We start from the raw sequence: 16,488 nt of genomic DNA, 5'->3' as shown, positions 1-16,488 counted from the left end.
TAACATACATTAAACAACTAAATAGAGTTAACCAATGCACATTTTGTCCAAAGCTACTTCTCTTCCATGTCTAGTGGGAGCTAGAAAAGCTTTTTAGTATAATATAGACTTTTTATTTACTGCACTGTGTAAATTTGGAATAATCATAAGATATGGATTAGGACATTTTATCATAAACCAACTGCATTTGTTCAAACTTAGGCCTGTTTAAGACTAGTTGCATGTTTTGCCGCATGCAGCTGCATGTCCACTCTTGCATGCACCTTTGTGGATTTTAAACAGGTGCATGTGTGCTGCTTGTTTGCTCTGTCCTCCTTACTGTCACAGCCCTGACTTTCTTCATAAGTTTGACCTCTGTAAATCTTCCTACAAGTGACTTTAATCTTTATATAACTGAACAGAGCTAGAAAAATCTCAAAGCATTCTGTAAAAACAAAGAGAGCGTCTCCAAGGAAATGTTTAACTGGGTTTTTGCTGCAAATCAAAAGCGTACTTACAGTGTTTATCTTGTCTGCGGCAAAACAGAAAGCTGTAATAACAATACAAGTTTAGAGAAAACAGACATTTCAGCATAGGTCCTTCATCAGGGGCATCAAGAAACAGATTGCAAAATATAGTCTGACAACTAGGACATAAAACAAGGTAAATATGACTATAATTTTCTTGTCCATTTAGGCTGCCAGATTTTGGCTGCTAGTGATGGGTCATTCATAAACGAGCTGTTTCAAAGAGTCAGCTCTTTTATGGGAACAAGAAGAGCAAGATCCTGTTGGAGAGCCATTTTATATCATTATAAATATTACTTTTATTATTTTTATGTGTGTTGTTTGTGTGTTATGTGATTGATTTGCAGGAATGATCTTTTGTACATCTCACATAAGAGGGACAAGCTAGCCCAGCCAGAGAATAGATTTCATTTGACCCAAAGGTGTTTTGAGGGGCGTTATATTTTAGAAAACAATAGCATGATATTTTCATCAATTTGAAAAAATTGAACACAGTTGGACTAAAATACCAGCACAAATATCAATCATATGTCATGGCTTTGCTAAATCTGACAGGTCAAATGAACCAAACTAGTACCCGAATGTTTTGGAGCCAAAAGAGCCGACTCTTCTTGCTGAGGCGAACCAATTAATCCAGATCACTGAAAAGAGCCAAAATTCCCATCACTACATTCCCCACACTCTGTGCCTCTCAGTGACCAGCTCTATCCCATTTGCTTACTGAGTAAAGGCATTAGCCCCAAAATGAATCTGAAAAAAAGAAATAAATCCTTGTTTCTGCAGAATGAATACACGTGACTGTATGTGTGACACATACAACATATGTGATGGTAACTTTGGGCAATATGACCCACTGAGCCAGCAGTGAGTCAGGCTCAGGAGACCTCTGCCCACAGCTAATGCTTAGCTAGCTACTGAGAAACAACTTGTCCTCTTCTGACTATCAAGACAATTGGAGGAGTCCAGATAATCCATAACTTTATGACATGAACTCAGCACAATAGCTAACTTTCTGCCACCACATAAAACCCCATCACATTTTTTTTTCCCTCTCTTTTATACTTTCATTTAAAAATGTTAAATGTAGAGTTAAAAAAGTGTGACAAGTTGAAAACCACGGTTCACATTGTTAATATGAGACACAGAACCAAAGCAAAGCCATTATAAGTAGTCATTTCACTTTTAATTTCTGGCAGCTATCGTGGATGAACATGGATTTAACCTGCTTTGTATTTCTCTCTGTGACAGCTTTGTGGAAAGCAGAAAGATTCTGAGCAAAGAAAATGTGAATTAAAAAAAATAAAGCATGAATCCTGTCCTGGTAATGTCTGGTACAAGACATGAACCTTAATTATTTATTCACCCCTGTTATTAGAAGTGTTATCGTTGTTTTTTTTTTTTTTAAGTTTTTTACATTTTTAACGTAAGAATGAGGACAAAGAGGCTAAGTTTGTCACGGATAGAACCATTTATTGAGCAAATATTGCAAGAACCATAATACGGATTAAAGGTATACATAAGAGAAGTAAAAGGAAATACATGTTTCCAACCCTTAGCTTTGACAATTTTCCTGCAGCAGTGTTTGATGCAAATGTAAAACAATGTTGAGGAAACTTGCCAAAATGGTTTTATTACATGCAATGGTAGGTTTATTTCCATCTGAAACTGCTGGATATGCAGAACTTTTGTTTATACTTTTACCTTTTGGGTTTTGTAATTTTGCTTAGTTTCAGAATTATCATTACTTCCTGTTGTTGAGTGTTTATAAGCCATTTTGCTCGATGTTAGTCAGAAAATATTTATATGAACAGTTAATATAAACAATAAAACAAAAAACAAACAGCAAGAAAAATTACAAGCTTAGAAAACGTGCAGTTAGTTGGTTAAACACTTAAATTCACCTACTGAATTCACTGGCAAAAGATCTACAAGTTGGTTACAATGTTACAATGTTACAATGTCATTTAGCAGACGCTTTTCTCCAAAGCGACGTACATTTGAGAGCAAGAACAACACAAGCAATGATCTAGACAAGAGGAAACAACATCAGTAAGTGCCATCAAGTGCTTCAGGTTCAATTGGACGCAAGTGCTGCCGTGTAGAGTTTAAGGCAGAGTACCAAAATATACGTTGGTTATGTGGGTTTTTTGTTTTGTTTTTTTTTTGTTTGTTAGTTTTTAGACAGCAACAATGAATCAAGGAAAATGTGGGATCACTAATTGCCATTCATTAGGCTTCACAACAACTATTTACCAAGTACCAAGTGCTGGATCATTCCCAAAGAGCTGGGCAAAGAAATCCCAGAAGTAGAGCAGGACAGTGCGAGCTAACTATAGTTGGGAAACTCATTCAACCACTGGGGACAGCAGTGGAGAATAGTCTGGCTGAGACTCAATCTACTACTGGGGACAACAGTAGAGAATTGCCTAGCTAAGTGCAAAGTGTTCTCTGAAGAGCTGGGTCTTTAGCCTTCTCTTGAAAGTAGACAGGGAGTCTGTAGATCGAATGTAGTTGGGTAATTCATTCCACCATTTAGGGACAACAGAGGAGAAGAGTCGAGCTAGTGACTTAGGAGCATGATGTGCTGGAAGTACCAGGCGCCTTCGCTGGCTGAGCGTAGTGGGCGAGAAGGGTGTAGACCTGGATGAGGGACTCCAGGTAAACAGGAGCAGTTTTAGTTACTGCTTTGTAAGCAATGATTAGAGTTTTGAATTTAATGAGCTGCAACTGGAAGCCAGTGTAGAGAGATTAAAGAGGCGTGACATGAGCTCTCTTGGGTTGGTTGAAGACCAGACGTGCTGCTGCGTTCTGGATCAACTGCAGAGGTATAACTGTGCATGCAGGTAGGCCTGCCAGTAATGAGTTACAGTAGTCAATACGTGATATTATAAGAGCCTGTACTAGGAGTTGTGTAGCATGCTCTGTCAAGTAGGGTCTGATCCTCTTGATGTTGTAGAGGGCGAAACGGCAGGACCGAGCAATCGAGGCCACATGGAGCTTGAAGGTTAGCTGGTCATCAATCATGACACCCAGATTCCGGGCTGACTTAGTGGGCAAGAGATTATTTGATCCAAGCTGGATACTGATCTGCGGTTCAATAGTGGGACTGGCTGGGATGATAATGAGCTCAGTTTTGGGCAGGTTGAGCTGAAGGTGACGTTCCTCATCCATTTAGAAATATCAGCAAGGCAGGATGAGATCCGAGCTGAGACAGTTGTGTCATCTGGTGGAAAGGACAGGAATAGCTGTGTGTCGTCTGCATAGCAGTGATAAGAAAAGCCATGGGAGCGGATGATTGCACCAAGTGAGGTGGTGTATATTGAGAAAAGTAGGGGACCAAGCACAGACCCTTGAGGCACCCCTGTTGATAAGCCATGCAGTTTAGACACTCCTCCCTTCCATGATACTCTAAAAGATCTCCTGTGAGGTAGGACTTAAACCACTGTAGGGCAGATCCTGAGATACCAAGTGAAGAGAGTGTGGAGAGGAGGATTTGGTGGTTTACTGTGTCAAAGGCAGCAGACAGATCCAGCAGTAAGAGAACTGAGGACTGACCAGCTGCTCTGGCCAAGCGAAGTGATTCCGTTACCGACACAAGTGCAGTTTCAGTAGAGTGGCCCGCCTAAAGCCAGACTGATTCTGATCAAGTAGATCATTGTTCTGCAAGTGTTCTGAGAGCTGGTTGAAGACTGTGCGCTCCAGTATTTTTGATAGGAATGGGAGAAGTGAGACCGGCCTGTAATTTTCAACCAGGGCTGGGTTGAGAGTGGGTTTTTGAGCAGTGGTGTAACCGCGCTTGCTTGAAAGCAGCTGGGAAAACACCTGTGGACAGAGAGGAGTTAATGATACAACTCACAGCAGGGCTGATTGTGGGCTCAATCGCCTGCAAGAGATGTGATGGTATCGGATCGAGGGACAGGTTGTGGGCTTAGAGTCAAGCAGAAGCCTGGTGACCTCGCTCTCACTTAGTGGAGAGAATGAGCTAAGTGATGCATCACTAGCTGGTGGCAGAAAACTGAGTTGGACAGGCTCAGAGAATTGGTTGCTGATGGCAGAAACCTTGTCAGTGAAGTAGGAGGCGAACATGTCTGGAGTCAACATACTGGAGGGTTGTGGGTTTGAAGGAGAGAGGAGCGAGTTAAAAGCAGAGAAGAGTTTGCGTGCATCAGTGGCAGCACAGATCTTTGATTGATAGAACGCCTTCTTAGCAGATTTTAGAGCAGAGGTAAAACAGGACAGTTTTTGCTGATAAGCACTCAAGTCAGTGGTTTGTTTGGATTTACGCCATTTTCTCTCTGCCGCTCTGAGCCCTGCCCTTTGGGTTCTGATGACCTCAGTGAGCCAGGGACAAGGTGGAGTATTACGAATAGGCTTAGACACCAGAGGGCAGAGTTTGTCCAGAGAGGAGGTCAGTGAGGAGCAGAATGTGTCTGTGGCCTCGTTAACAGTGAGTGTGAAGGACTCGTTACATGAGGCTAGTGCAGCTGAGACCTCGTCAGACAGCTGTGTTGGGTCAAGTGACTGAAGGTTTCTGCGGTATGATCTTAACTGAGTAGTAGATTGTTGAAGTTCAGGTAAGCCAAGTGAGAACTGAATGAAGTAGTGGTCAGAGAGGTGAAGTGGTGTTACACTCAAATTAGCCGTGGAGCAATTGCGAGTTGCGAGGGTTAAACAAATTATCTATCATTTTTTTATGAACATGGCCCTGAAATCCTTGTCAAATTCTCTTTCAAAACTGTAATAAAACCTCCCGCAACTAGTAGCTGCTGTAGCTTCAGTGAATGGCCTCTTAAAGAATAACACTTGCATGATTTCATGATGTGTAGGTCAAAACATCTCTGCTCATTTAATGTTTCAAACGGCTATTTTGACACATTTCAGGTTAAAAACACATTGTACCTCCTGCGATTTGAATATTGTGCTCAGTCTCTCTATATTGTACTAAAATCTCACTTTTAACACTATTACTTGCCAGCCTTTTGCACTGATATCAAGCAAGGAACATAAAAGGAAAAGGCCACAATTTGCACTCACAGCCACAAGACAAACATTTGCAGCACATCTCTCCAGCTTGGCACAGTGCTTTGATGCACAAGCTTGTCCCACATGAAGATCTTTGTCAGATTTGTCGGATTTTTCTCTTTGATTGAGGCCAGACACCTGCACCCACCTGTACCCACTCCAATTCAAATTCCACCCAGAATATTTGAGATTATTCTAATTTCTGCATCATTAGAATAAGCAGAGGGTGCCACATTTACTTAATATTTTTGGATTCATAACTGTCAAGTGACAATTTGCTCTTTTTTTGATCTTGTCAAACTCAGACATGTTTGGTTATACATGAAATGTAGAGGTACTTATCCAATCTCGACTGATTGATAACCCAAATGTCAACCTTCCTGGTTAACTGTGTGGGGGGAACTGTGTGAAGAGGCTTCAAATATGTAAGAAGAAACAACTTTGGCTCTAAGTTCAAATAGTGTATCTTATCTAACACCACCTGCCATCGCAGTGAATTTAGGAGTATCAGCTCAGGAAAGGAGTAGAGTCTATTCCTGACCTCTCTATTAACCTGGGGCCTTGAAGTAATTTAAGCTTGCTATCCACTTCTCAAGATATCTGGGAACACAGAAATATCAGTGAAAAAAGGACTGTTGTCATGGAAACACAGTATGTTACATCAAAGACTTCAGAAAAAGGTAACAACTAGCTGGAAGCTGCTGTTTTTATGCTGTTTCTCATTCATTTTATGCAGACCATAGTTATTCTTTTCCACTGAATGTGTGCTGTCGACCAAGCTCCCCCATGTTGCGTAAACCTGACCCTTTGATAATGTGTTGAGTAAGACTTGCTGCTCAGCTCCAGCTTCCTTCTCAGCTTACTAATCAGTGAAAACTTTACTCCAGAAGGTCTGTTTACTAAACAATAAACCTTCATTTTTGGTTGCATGGATGATTTTTGCATAATGAGGGAGAAAAGCTGTTAAAAGGGGCCTTCCTGATTCGTGCTGTGAGTGATCCTAGTATGCTCTGGCTCATGGCACCAACCATTTAAAGATTTGACACCCAAACGAACAAGATAGACATTTCCAAAACTTGTGAAGGATCCATATTGGGATAAAATTTGCTTTATTCAGGAGTCACTGAATATAATCCTTAATTGTCAACTGGGGGGTCAAACCTTAAAGTGGGTAACAATTCCATTTACAGTGGGTCGCGAATGTGTGACAAAAAGATTATAATGTTTAAAATCATTTTTAAGGTATGTTTCTATCTCTTTGTTCTGTCACAAAAAGAAAATTGAGAAATTAAAGTGATTTGTCGTTAAGGATATGGAGGTGGGTCCACGCTGTTCCTGTTGAGAACCACTGATTTAAATGAGTCGAGTTATAATGGAACATTATGTTATACGACCAATGAGACTTAATAGCAGTACTGATGAATTTAAACTTTTATGATTGCCCATTTTGAAAAAGTGGATCACTAAAGGAGCGCTAGACCTGGGAGGAACCGTAATACTGGTGCCCTCAGAAGCCATTGACAGAAAAGAAGGCAAGAGGTGCGTGTAACTTAAGGTAGAAGAGGTAAAATACGTGGAAGAGCAGCTCATGTAAAGTCAGACAACCATGTGCTGAGTGTGATTATTTGGCTTACCGTCAAATCCAAAACAGTCATCTTCAAAAGAAGATGACCTGAGGGGAATTTACAGGCCAGCTTTCACATAAATATGTCAGGGAGATAACGGATAAATTGAAGATATATCTTTTACTTCCTCCGTGAATCACCTTATCCGGCTTCTGCTCTATGATTTAGCCCACACTCTGCACACACGTAAAAATGAATGAATTAGGAATGTGTTACATGAAAGACTGGGTGAGGCTAGATAGTTTGAGATTAAAGTTGTAAATTAACAAGGTTAAAACTGTGACAAAAAAACGTATTTATTCTAAAGATATTTTGTGTCCTAAAAGTTGTGAAATATTCAGGAAAAAAAAATAACGGAGAAACAGAAAGAGACAGGACTGGACCTTTTACCCTCCATCTAAATCCTGGAAAAGAGGTGTCACAACGCTCGTGTACAGTCCGTTTCCACGAAGCCATCTCGTTCTGTTCGTAACAGTTTTGCCATGTGTGTTTTTGGGATCAATTTTTACCTCCACCAAGGAGGTTATGTGATGGGCAGGGTTTGTTAGTTTGTTAGCAACATAACTCAAAAAGTTGTGGACGGATTTTAATGAAATTTTCAGGAAATGTCAGAAATGGCATAAGGAAGATCTGATTAGATTTTGGGAGTGATCTGGCTCACTGTCTGGATCCAGGAATTTTTTAAAGGATTCTTCACTATTGGGAGATAGGGCTAATGGCAGAGCGCTGCGCTGTTACCACTTTACATGAGGAGATGGCGGACATGAGTAATTTCAATCCCAGCATCATTTTGGCTGTGTTTCCATCATAGACTGTAGAAAGAATTGGACAAGCCCATGTGACGTCAGTTGTCTGCTTACAATAGGCAGAGTAAAACGGCTTCTGAAGCCAATCCGTGGAGGCTTCCATATTGAAATCACGGTCTCAACTGAACTTTGGATCAACCTAACGGCCAGCCCACTAAGCGCGACTTCCTGTCAGCCTGCTAGCTAGCATTCTGGGTGACAGGAACGGAGACTCTGCCTGCCGAGCTATCTGTCAATCAAATGAGACGCGCCAATCACCGTGAAGTGAGGTTTATCCTAAATATAATCCAAACAATCGTGGTACAAAAAAATTCATCCCCCGTACAGTGAGAGCACAATAAGACACTAGCTAATGAGACACATTTGGTGTTCTGAACCAGGCTGTAAACCAGTTTATTTTGTGTCAAAACCAGCTGTTTAACGTGTGTGCAGACGGAACTTCCGGTTTTCCTGCAGCCAGCCTCAAGTGGACAGTTGCGGTATAGCAATTTTTTGCACTTCCGCATTGGCTTCATTTTTTTGGACCAGAGGTTGCCACTTGGTTTCCATTCAAAGTTTTGGAGTTTATAGAGTTTGAAAGACGCACGCCCGGCTGAGGAGGTGAGTCTGAGCATAACAGAGAGAAAGACAGCGAATTGTAGCGAGAATACTCACAAAGCTGGGAGGAATAGAGGAATATTCACCATCTGCCATGACTACCAGTCGTCTAGTGAGACCATGGGTGAGACTGTCAGTGCATCTGTTGGCACCGGCAGGCAATGCTTCCACCATAACAGTCCACCTGTAGTGAAGCCAATGCTTTGCCTCACTGTGTTTCCACCCCACCGGGAAGGGGGTAATTGGTGAATGCCATGGTGGGGGGGCCCATGGGGATGGGTCCAGAAATATTTTAAAGGATTCTTCACTATCGGGAGATAGGGCTAATAGCGGAGGTCTGTGCTCTCTGACTGCTTTTCTAGTTAGAACAAGCCTGTGTATTTTTAGATAGCATTAAAAGCATTGATCTAATTATCTTTAAGGATTATTGAGACTGACAGCACCACCTCACCCCAAATAACTACAGTGAACTGTGTGTACCTTCCCTAAAACACCACTGAATAAGAAACAGGAAACCATCTGGTGAAATAATAGTTTGGTATTGTTCTCTTTCTCAAAACATCTCACCTCTTCAATCACTATCTGGTATGCTGCAGCCGCAGCGAGGAGCAAGAATTCGCTCTGCAGAGAGAGTGATTGCCTACAGTCTTCCATCTCTCCATGACCTGTACACCTTCAGGACTCTGAGGCATACAGTTTATATTTCGGTTGACCTCTCTCACACTAGAAATGGAATTTTTGAGACCCTGCCCTCAGGCATCAGTACCAAAACACCACAGGAACAGTTTCTTCCCCTCTGCTGTGAACCTCATAAACAATACTCCACATGACAGACTCTTTAGCGCCAAAGCCAGCAGACAAAAAAAATGTACATCTGTGGTGGCACGTTGACATACACTGTGCATGCCAAGGTCAAGCTTAATGTCATTGTCAAGAGACGACTGGTGGTGGTTTTCAGAACTCTTGGCAACCCTACTACCTGCACAGACGGTACCCTAGACTGTTCTCACTCTCTGTGTCCACCCTTTACTGATACCTCAAGGTGTGGACTTTGTGTTAATCCCCCATTCTGCTCGATTGCACCCTCAGGGGTGCTGACTCGCAATGACAGGCCTTATTTCAGCCTCAGTTTCTGGCCCAAACAAGCCTAAAAGTTCATCACAGCACTTGTGGCAATAAATCAGTAAGATTTAAATCATAAGTGAAAGTCAACTGGCCATACAAACAGCAAACATTCAGTAAGTGAGTTTAGGTGACAAAAACATTGATATGTTAGTTATTTGTGAAAGAGTGACTTTTTATCAGTTTGGCCTATACTCTGCTTTACTGTCTGGACATTTGTTTGAGACTTAAACAAATGTACTCAAAGAGAAGTCAAATTTTATTGTATTCAGAGACAAAATGCCCTCAGGAGCTGGAACTAATCCACAAACACTTTAAGAGCAGCTGTGGAAATTCTTGTTGTTAAAGAGGAAGGGAAAATAAGAGCATGGATGTTAGTCAGAGAGGAAGTAATGCAGAAGTTAGGGTAGAAATCCTAAGAGAGACACATAGATGCATCATATTAATTGCAGACAGACTTGTTCAGAACTCATTCTCGTCATGGCAGAGCTCAGTTTTAATGTTGATCACGGTTATTTGGAAGGTCTGGTTCGGGGAATGAAGGCCGGGATTCTGACTTCCAGGGACTACCAGAATCTGGCCCAGTGTGACACACTTGAGGGTAAGGAAACATTTTTGTTATTTTTTGGATACACTTAGAATTTGTAGGGAAAATGGAAGAGATGTTTGTTATAAAATGGACACTTATGTGAGGGTGTCTTAAAAGTGGCTGCGGAGGAGTGCTGACAGGGATCATCGTATCTGCACCTTTCTTCATCTGGACCCAATTTAAAAGAGAGAAGCAGGAAACATTTCAGGGAATTTTACACCTCTCAAGATGTGTTTTAGTTTGCCAAATTTTATATCCACGATGGGTTTTCGTATGTCATATGTGGTTTGTTTCTAACTAAGGATCATAAACTGAAATTGTGAGTGGTAATGAGTCACATACAGCTGATTTATGCTTACAATGATTCATTTTTTCCCTTTTACACCTTCTTCTTTGACTAACGGGGATGGGCAGTGAAGAAGATTTGATTCTAGCACAGTGATGCCTATGATGCTCATTAAAAACACGGAAAAATGAAGCCAAGACAGTTTGGCTGCAGACTGCAGTGCTCAGACATCCCCTCTCTACTGTGAGACACTGCCTCTTTCAGGCTGGAAATACACACTCAAACTTTCAAAATAAAATCAGATAGAACTTTGGTTAGGGTTAGCATCAAGGTAAGGGTTAAAGCTGAGTATACAGTCTGCTAAAGGCTCATTCATGCTCTTTGTTTGATCTGCATATGGATAAGGATGGAGCTTTCTGTCCGTACTCTGCATTCATTGTTTTTTGTCCGTTCTTTTGAAGCTTATGGATATGGCTCAAATGCTGCAATACCACCAGTCATGGGGCAGTGTTTAGCAATGTGACCAAAAATTCGAGTAGACAAGGCCGAAATAGCTGTATCTGATTTTTAAGTTGACACAACTTAGTTTTCTTGGCCTTTTAGTTTACTTTACGCCACTTCAGAAAACAAATAGGTGGCCTCATTGAGCCCATACCAATGTTATACAAAGATAAAGAAAAATCCTGACGATACTTATTCCTATTCTCTCCTCAGATATGAAGCTGCACCTGCAGTGTACTGATTATGGTAAGCTGCTGTCCTCGTCTGAAGAAGATCTGACCGTGTCTTTTGTGGACACCAAGCTGCGGGAGAACCTGGTGACTGAATTCAGCTGCCTCCGTTCCCACGCCCTTCCTCCACTCTCCACCTTCCTTGACTATATCACGTATGCAACCACTCCAAAACTGCTCAATCATGATTCATTCAAAAGATTTTCACTCACCATTTTATGATAATTCAAACTAATTTTATCTCAAAGTGCTCTAAGTTTGCTAAAAATTAGGGATGTTCCGATACCGTTTTATTCTTCATGATACAATTCCGATAACAAGGTGTTGGATATCGGCCGATAATGAGTAGGGGTGTATATCACCAGTTTCGTCCTGATACGAACCACGTTAAGTTTGGACAGCTTATATTTTCATTATAAATCTACTGTGAGACGGCGATGTAAAATAAGTGTATCAAAGGAGACATGCAGCTGCAGACCTTTCCCTCTCTGTATACCTGCAGTCTGCTGCAGACAGCACTCGCGCTACCTCTGCCGTAACGAGTGGCGTTTTTATCCGTGAACATCTCATACAGCGATGATGATGTGGTCGGCCAACTAAGGGGAGAGACCCGTCCTGCAGTAGCGTCTGTCTGAAACACATCCACACAGGCGAGAGAGGAGAAGATATCCTCTTTCCCTCAGTGCAAAACTTTAAGCTACTGCTGCTACTTAGTTAGCTTGCAGCTAGCTTGTTGAGGACACTGCCTGGGGTGGAAACTGTCAACAGGCATGAGGGGGGAATTTCAAAATAAAAGCGTAGCTGGAAGCATCAATTTAGATCGATGTTTTGACTTTCCATCAATCTGATTGGATCATCAATTAACCAATTTATATATCAATATACATCAATGAATCGTTACACCTCTAATAATGAGTACTGACCCAATACCAGCATGAACTTTCTGAACTGACGGTGCATTTTAGACCTATTTTAGACTTATAATTGACTCAGAACATGGCTCAACAAATAGAATTAAATGTAAATAACCTAAAGTTATTTTTCTTCTGACTATTGAGTTTTACTGCTAAGTATTAAAATAAGAATAATACAGGGGGCTGCAACACAGGCTCTCGCATTCTCACTCCATCATGCTCTATTCGGGCAGCATCATGTGACTACAGCACAGCCTACTATTGGCTGACAGGCCCTCAAAAAAGGAAAACTAGCTTTTGTGTTAGCATTTGAGCTAGCTGTGATAAATGATCATGATTCAATTAAAATGGATAAATAGACGTTCAATATCGTGTTAACTGTGTTGATTTAATCTCTGAAGTCCCCAAAAGTCACACAAGTTCCAGGCTTGCTGAAAACACTGCTAAAAGGGATTCAAAGGCATCAAGAGATTCAGTGGGGAGGCACAACGGCTTAACCTTGCAAAGCAGATGGATACGCCCGTTTCCCTGTTTCTCACTAGTGAATCCGTCTTGCAAAGCTCCAATCTGAACCGTATGGGCCCGGTTAGAAAGTGACAGGACCAATCAGCGACCAGGGGCAGTACTTTCGGGCGTGGTGGAGTCGTGACATAAGCAAGCAGCAACAAGAGGCTGGTGCAATCATGGCAAAAGAGATTAGTGTGGATGCTGCAAAAGCGCCAGCTTTATCAGAGCTTGACGACATTTCTTTGTTAAAGAAGAACAAAGAACAGCAGTGAGTTGTTTTCTTTTCAAAAACGACAAAAGTCACGTACTGACATGTCAGCAGTCGCCATGGTTCGTTATGCAGTTCTCTATGGAGTTTACTTCTCGGTAGGGGCGCATCTCATTAGTGGCTACGTCATGTGTTTTGTTGCTCTGATTGGCTCATGAAGATGTGACAGATTGTACATCCAATCACACTCCAAGTTTTTTTTCCAAAGGCTCTGCCCTTTCCCCAACTCTGTCTATGAGATGTTTACCAGATGGATGTGCGAAACACATCCATCTGGTGTGCCAGGTTAACAATGGCTAGCTTCAAGAGGAAAAACAAGTAAGAGGCAATGATATATGGCTCAAAAGTTATTTATCTTTTGATAAACTGTGTCACTTCTTGCTGTGTGCAACTGCGCTGGTCTGGAAGGCATTTTAACGATCACATTCACAGAAAAACTGTCTCACAGCCGCCATTCTTCCCCGGGTCATTTGGTTCCTCTTTGCTGCTCTTAAATGGTAGCCCATGCACACAAAGAAGAATTGATTTCTGGTAACATTTAGCATAGCTAAACCAAGCGAAATAGAAAGCTAAACTGAAGGTTAATATCAGACATATTTCTGATACTGGTATTGGAATCAGAACAGCCCTACTAAAAATAAGGCATAGCTGTGGAAAAATGTCCTTCTTAAGAAGAATGTACACAGACTATTATGCAGACATATTAAAGGGAATCCAGTAACTTGATATTCTGTTTCCACAGATATAATTACATGATCGACAACGTTGTCCTGCTGATCACCGGGGCTCTCAAACAGAGAGATGTGGAGGAGCTCCTCCCGAGGTGTCACCCACTGGGAGCTTTTGACCAAATGGCAGTAGTCGGCATCGCCCGGACCCCAACTGAGCTCTACTCCACCATCCTTGTGGACACACCGCTGGGTAAATATCTAACATTCTGGTCATAGATGACACACTATAATCAAAAGAAGAGATAACCCTTCCATGCTCCAGTCATGGTTTTCATTGGGTGAAACATTTTTTCTGTGTGAAATTTATTCAAAGAGCTTGTATGTATAAAATGCTGACTTTCCAGGCATTTTTGATTTGTTTATCCTTTTAACATCCATATTTAAGTGTTGCTATGTTATAAAGAACAATGATCGGACTTTGATTTTTCGTCACAGCTGAGTTTTTCCAGGATGCAGTGTCTGAGACCAGCCTGGATGAAATGGAAGTTGAGATTCTCAGAAACAAACTGTACAAGGTGGCTTTTAAATATCGTGTTTCAACTCATGTTTTTATGTCTCGTTTGATTTGAGATGACTTCAGACTTATACTGAAAGGTTAAGTTATATCAAACACTTCTTATCTCGATCATTTTTAATTTTTAAGGCATATTTGGAGTCTTTCCACGCTTTCTGCGAGAACATTGGTGGAGCCACTAAAGATATAATGTGTCCCATTTTGGAGGTACTGTGACGATTTTCAGTGCGTGTGCTGGGTTTTTAGTGTTTAAGACTTGTTGATGATAATAAATCTGTGTGTATATGCTGCAGTTTGAGGCGGACAGGAGAGCCTTCATCATCACAGTGAACTCCTTCGGGACAGATCTGAGCTGTGCAGACAGAAGCGCGTTGTATCCATCTTGTGGCAAACTTCACCCTGAGGGGCTGCTGCTGCTGGCCAAAGCAGAGGAACATGAGCAGGTCAAAGCTGTGGCTGACTGCTACCCAGTAAGATCCCTAAGGACCCCTTAATGACAGCTGCCTTATTGTTACTGCAGTAAACTAATCAGACATATGGTTAACGTCAACCTTAATGTCCCTGCAGGAGTATAAAATCATTTTTGAAGACCCCGAGCCAGGATCAAATTTTAAGACTCTGGAGGATCGATTCTTTGAGCAGGAGGTAGAAAAAAAGTGCAATGTCCTCTCAACTCATTGTGTGAAAATCATCTTTGTTGAATTGTTTTACCACTTGAACCAACTTAAACATTTTAAAACATTTGCTTTTACTTTTTAGGTATGTTTTTAAATAAAAATATGTAGGTTTATATATATCATGTAAAGATTTTTGGTGACTTATAAACTCATTCTTCGGCCAGGATGCTCTCAATCAAAAGAATAACAAAAGATGACAAGCTGGCAAGTTTCAATGACCCTGCTGCTTACTTCTTTAAATTTAGGCCTTTTTTGTTGTTGTTGTGGATGAATGTCTCATAATGAGGGAGAAAAGCTGTTATAAGTTTCAAGTAGCCTTTTTGGTTAATGCTGTGAGCTTCTCACAAACCATTCATCTCACAGGTAGGCCACTCTTAACAGCTTTTCTCCTTTATTACGTAAAATTCATCATAGAAAGAAAAGCTTAACCCTCACAGGAACAGCACAGAAAACTAAATATCAATTTTAAGGCTACAAAACATTGGATTTTTGCACAGAAATGTCTTAATTACTCTTTTAGTCGACTTCATTCCTCAGATATTTCCATCAGTTTTTTTAAAACCAGAGATACTCTTGGTTTTCATAATTGTAACAGGGTGTGTCTTTTTATAGTGGCTGCCATTGGCTGCTAGTTCAATGGCCCAACTTCACCCATGTAACCCCCCCAGCTAATATGCCCCACTAGACATTTCCAAGTTGTATAGATGCCAGGCCTACTGGTAAGTGTACCAAGCTACGTGCGACCTTTCCTATCTTGCTCTGCTGCTGCTATGATTTAGTGGACAGGAGGCAGGATGAGTGGAGCACCTGGACTGGTTTATTCTGGAAAACATGGGACAGCACACACAAAACCACAGTTGTGCAGAACAACAAGTCAGATGTCTGTTCCCATCCAGACCACGGCATAAGATCGTTTGCAACTGAGAGATAGCTAAAGTGCACCGCATTTAGCGCAAGCATAGACTGTAGAAAGAATTGGACAAACCCATGTGACGTCAATCATCTGCTTACAATAGACAGACTCATACGGCTGTAAACAGCTCCCATCAGATCTTTGGCCTTGGCATCAGAGTGACAGTTTCCTATTGTAGCCTTTGATGTAACATCCAACGTTTCCAAAAATTTTGTGACACACAGTTCCAGCATGGCGTTGGTCATGTCACTGTTACACCTATAAAAATAAGTAATTTCTTCAGTTATAACAGCTTTTGGAAATGTTTGAGGTAAAGAGTCCATCTTTAAAAATGACATGTAACAGGAATAATGTCAGTTCTACATATTGTACCTGTAGGTCTGTTATGTTGCTTCGCCATCTCTGCAGAGCCTAAAAAAATACTGATGGCATACGCAGACAAAAAAAAGTCTCATATTTATTGTCTGCCTGTTTTCTTTATGTACTATCTTCTCTCATGTTTCATCTTTCCTCAGGTGAAGCTGAACACCCTGGCTTTCCTGCAGCAGTTCCACTTTGGAGTATTTTACTCCTACGTCAAACTGAAGGAGCAGGAGAGCCGCAACATCGTCTGGATCGCTGAGTGTGTCACACAGAGGCAGAAGTCCAAGATACACAGTTATATTCCAATCATCCAGTAA

General features: G+C 41.3%; 1 protein-coding gene across 1 annotated transcript; it reads left to right on the top strand.

The window, feature by feature from the left end:
- The first annotated feature begins 10,158 nt into the window (after window positions 1-10,158).
- LOC121520217 (V-type proton ATPase subunit d 1-like) lies at window positions 10,159-16,488 on the top strand. The gene is made up of 8 exons (XM_041803592.1): window positions 10,159-10,279; window positions 11,268-11,439; window positions 13,716-13,894; window positions 14,140-14,219; window positions 14,348-14,425; window positions 14,512-14,688; window positions 14,786-14,863; window positions 16,324-16,488. The coding sequence occupies exons 1-8, from the start codon at window positions 10,159-10,161 to the stop codon at window positions 16,486-16,488; spliced, it is 1,050 nt and encodes a 349-aa protein (XP_041659526.1).

This window comes from Cheilinus undulatus, linkage group 13 (assembly GCF_018320785.1).
Source record: "Cheilinus undulatus linkage group 13, ASM1832078v1, whole genome shotgun sequence".
NCBI lineage: Eukaryota > Metazoa > Chordata > Actinopteri > Labriformes > Labridae > Cheilinus > Cheilinus undulatus.
This window is presented reverse-complemented; position numbering and strand designations above follow the sequence as displayed.

Coding starts and splice junctions, on each gene's coding strand:
- LOC121520217 (XM_041803592.1), top strand. CDS start 10,159: ATGGCAGAGCTCAGTTTTAATGTTGATCACGGTTATTTGGAAGGTCTG. Junction 14,220..14,347: donor TCAGAAACAAACTGTACAAG/GTGGCTTTTAAA, acceptor TTAATTTTTAAG/GCATATTTGGAGTCTTTCCA. Junction 14,689..14,785: donor CTGTGGCTGACTGCTACCCA/GTAAGATCCCTA, acceptor ATGTCCCTGCAG/GAGTATAAAATCATTTTTGA.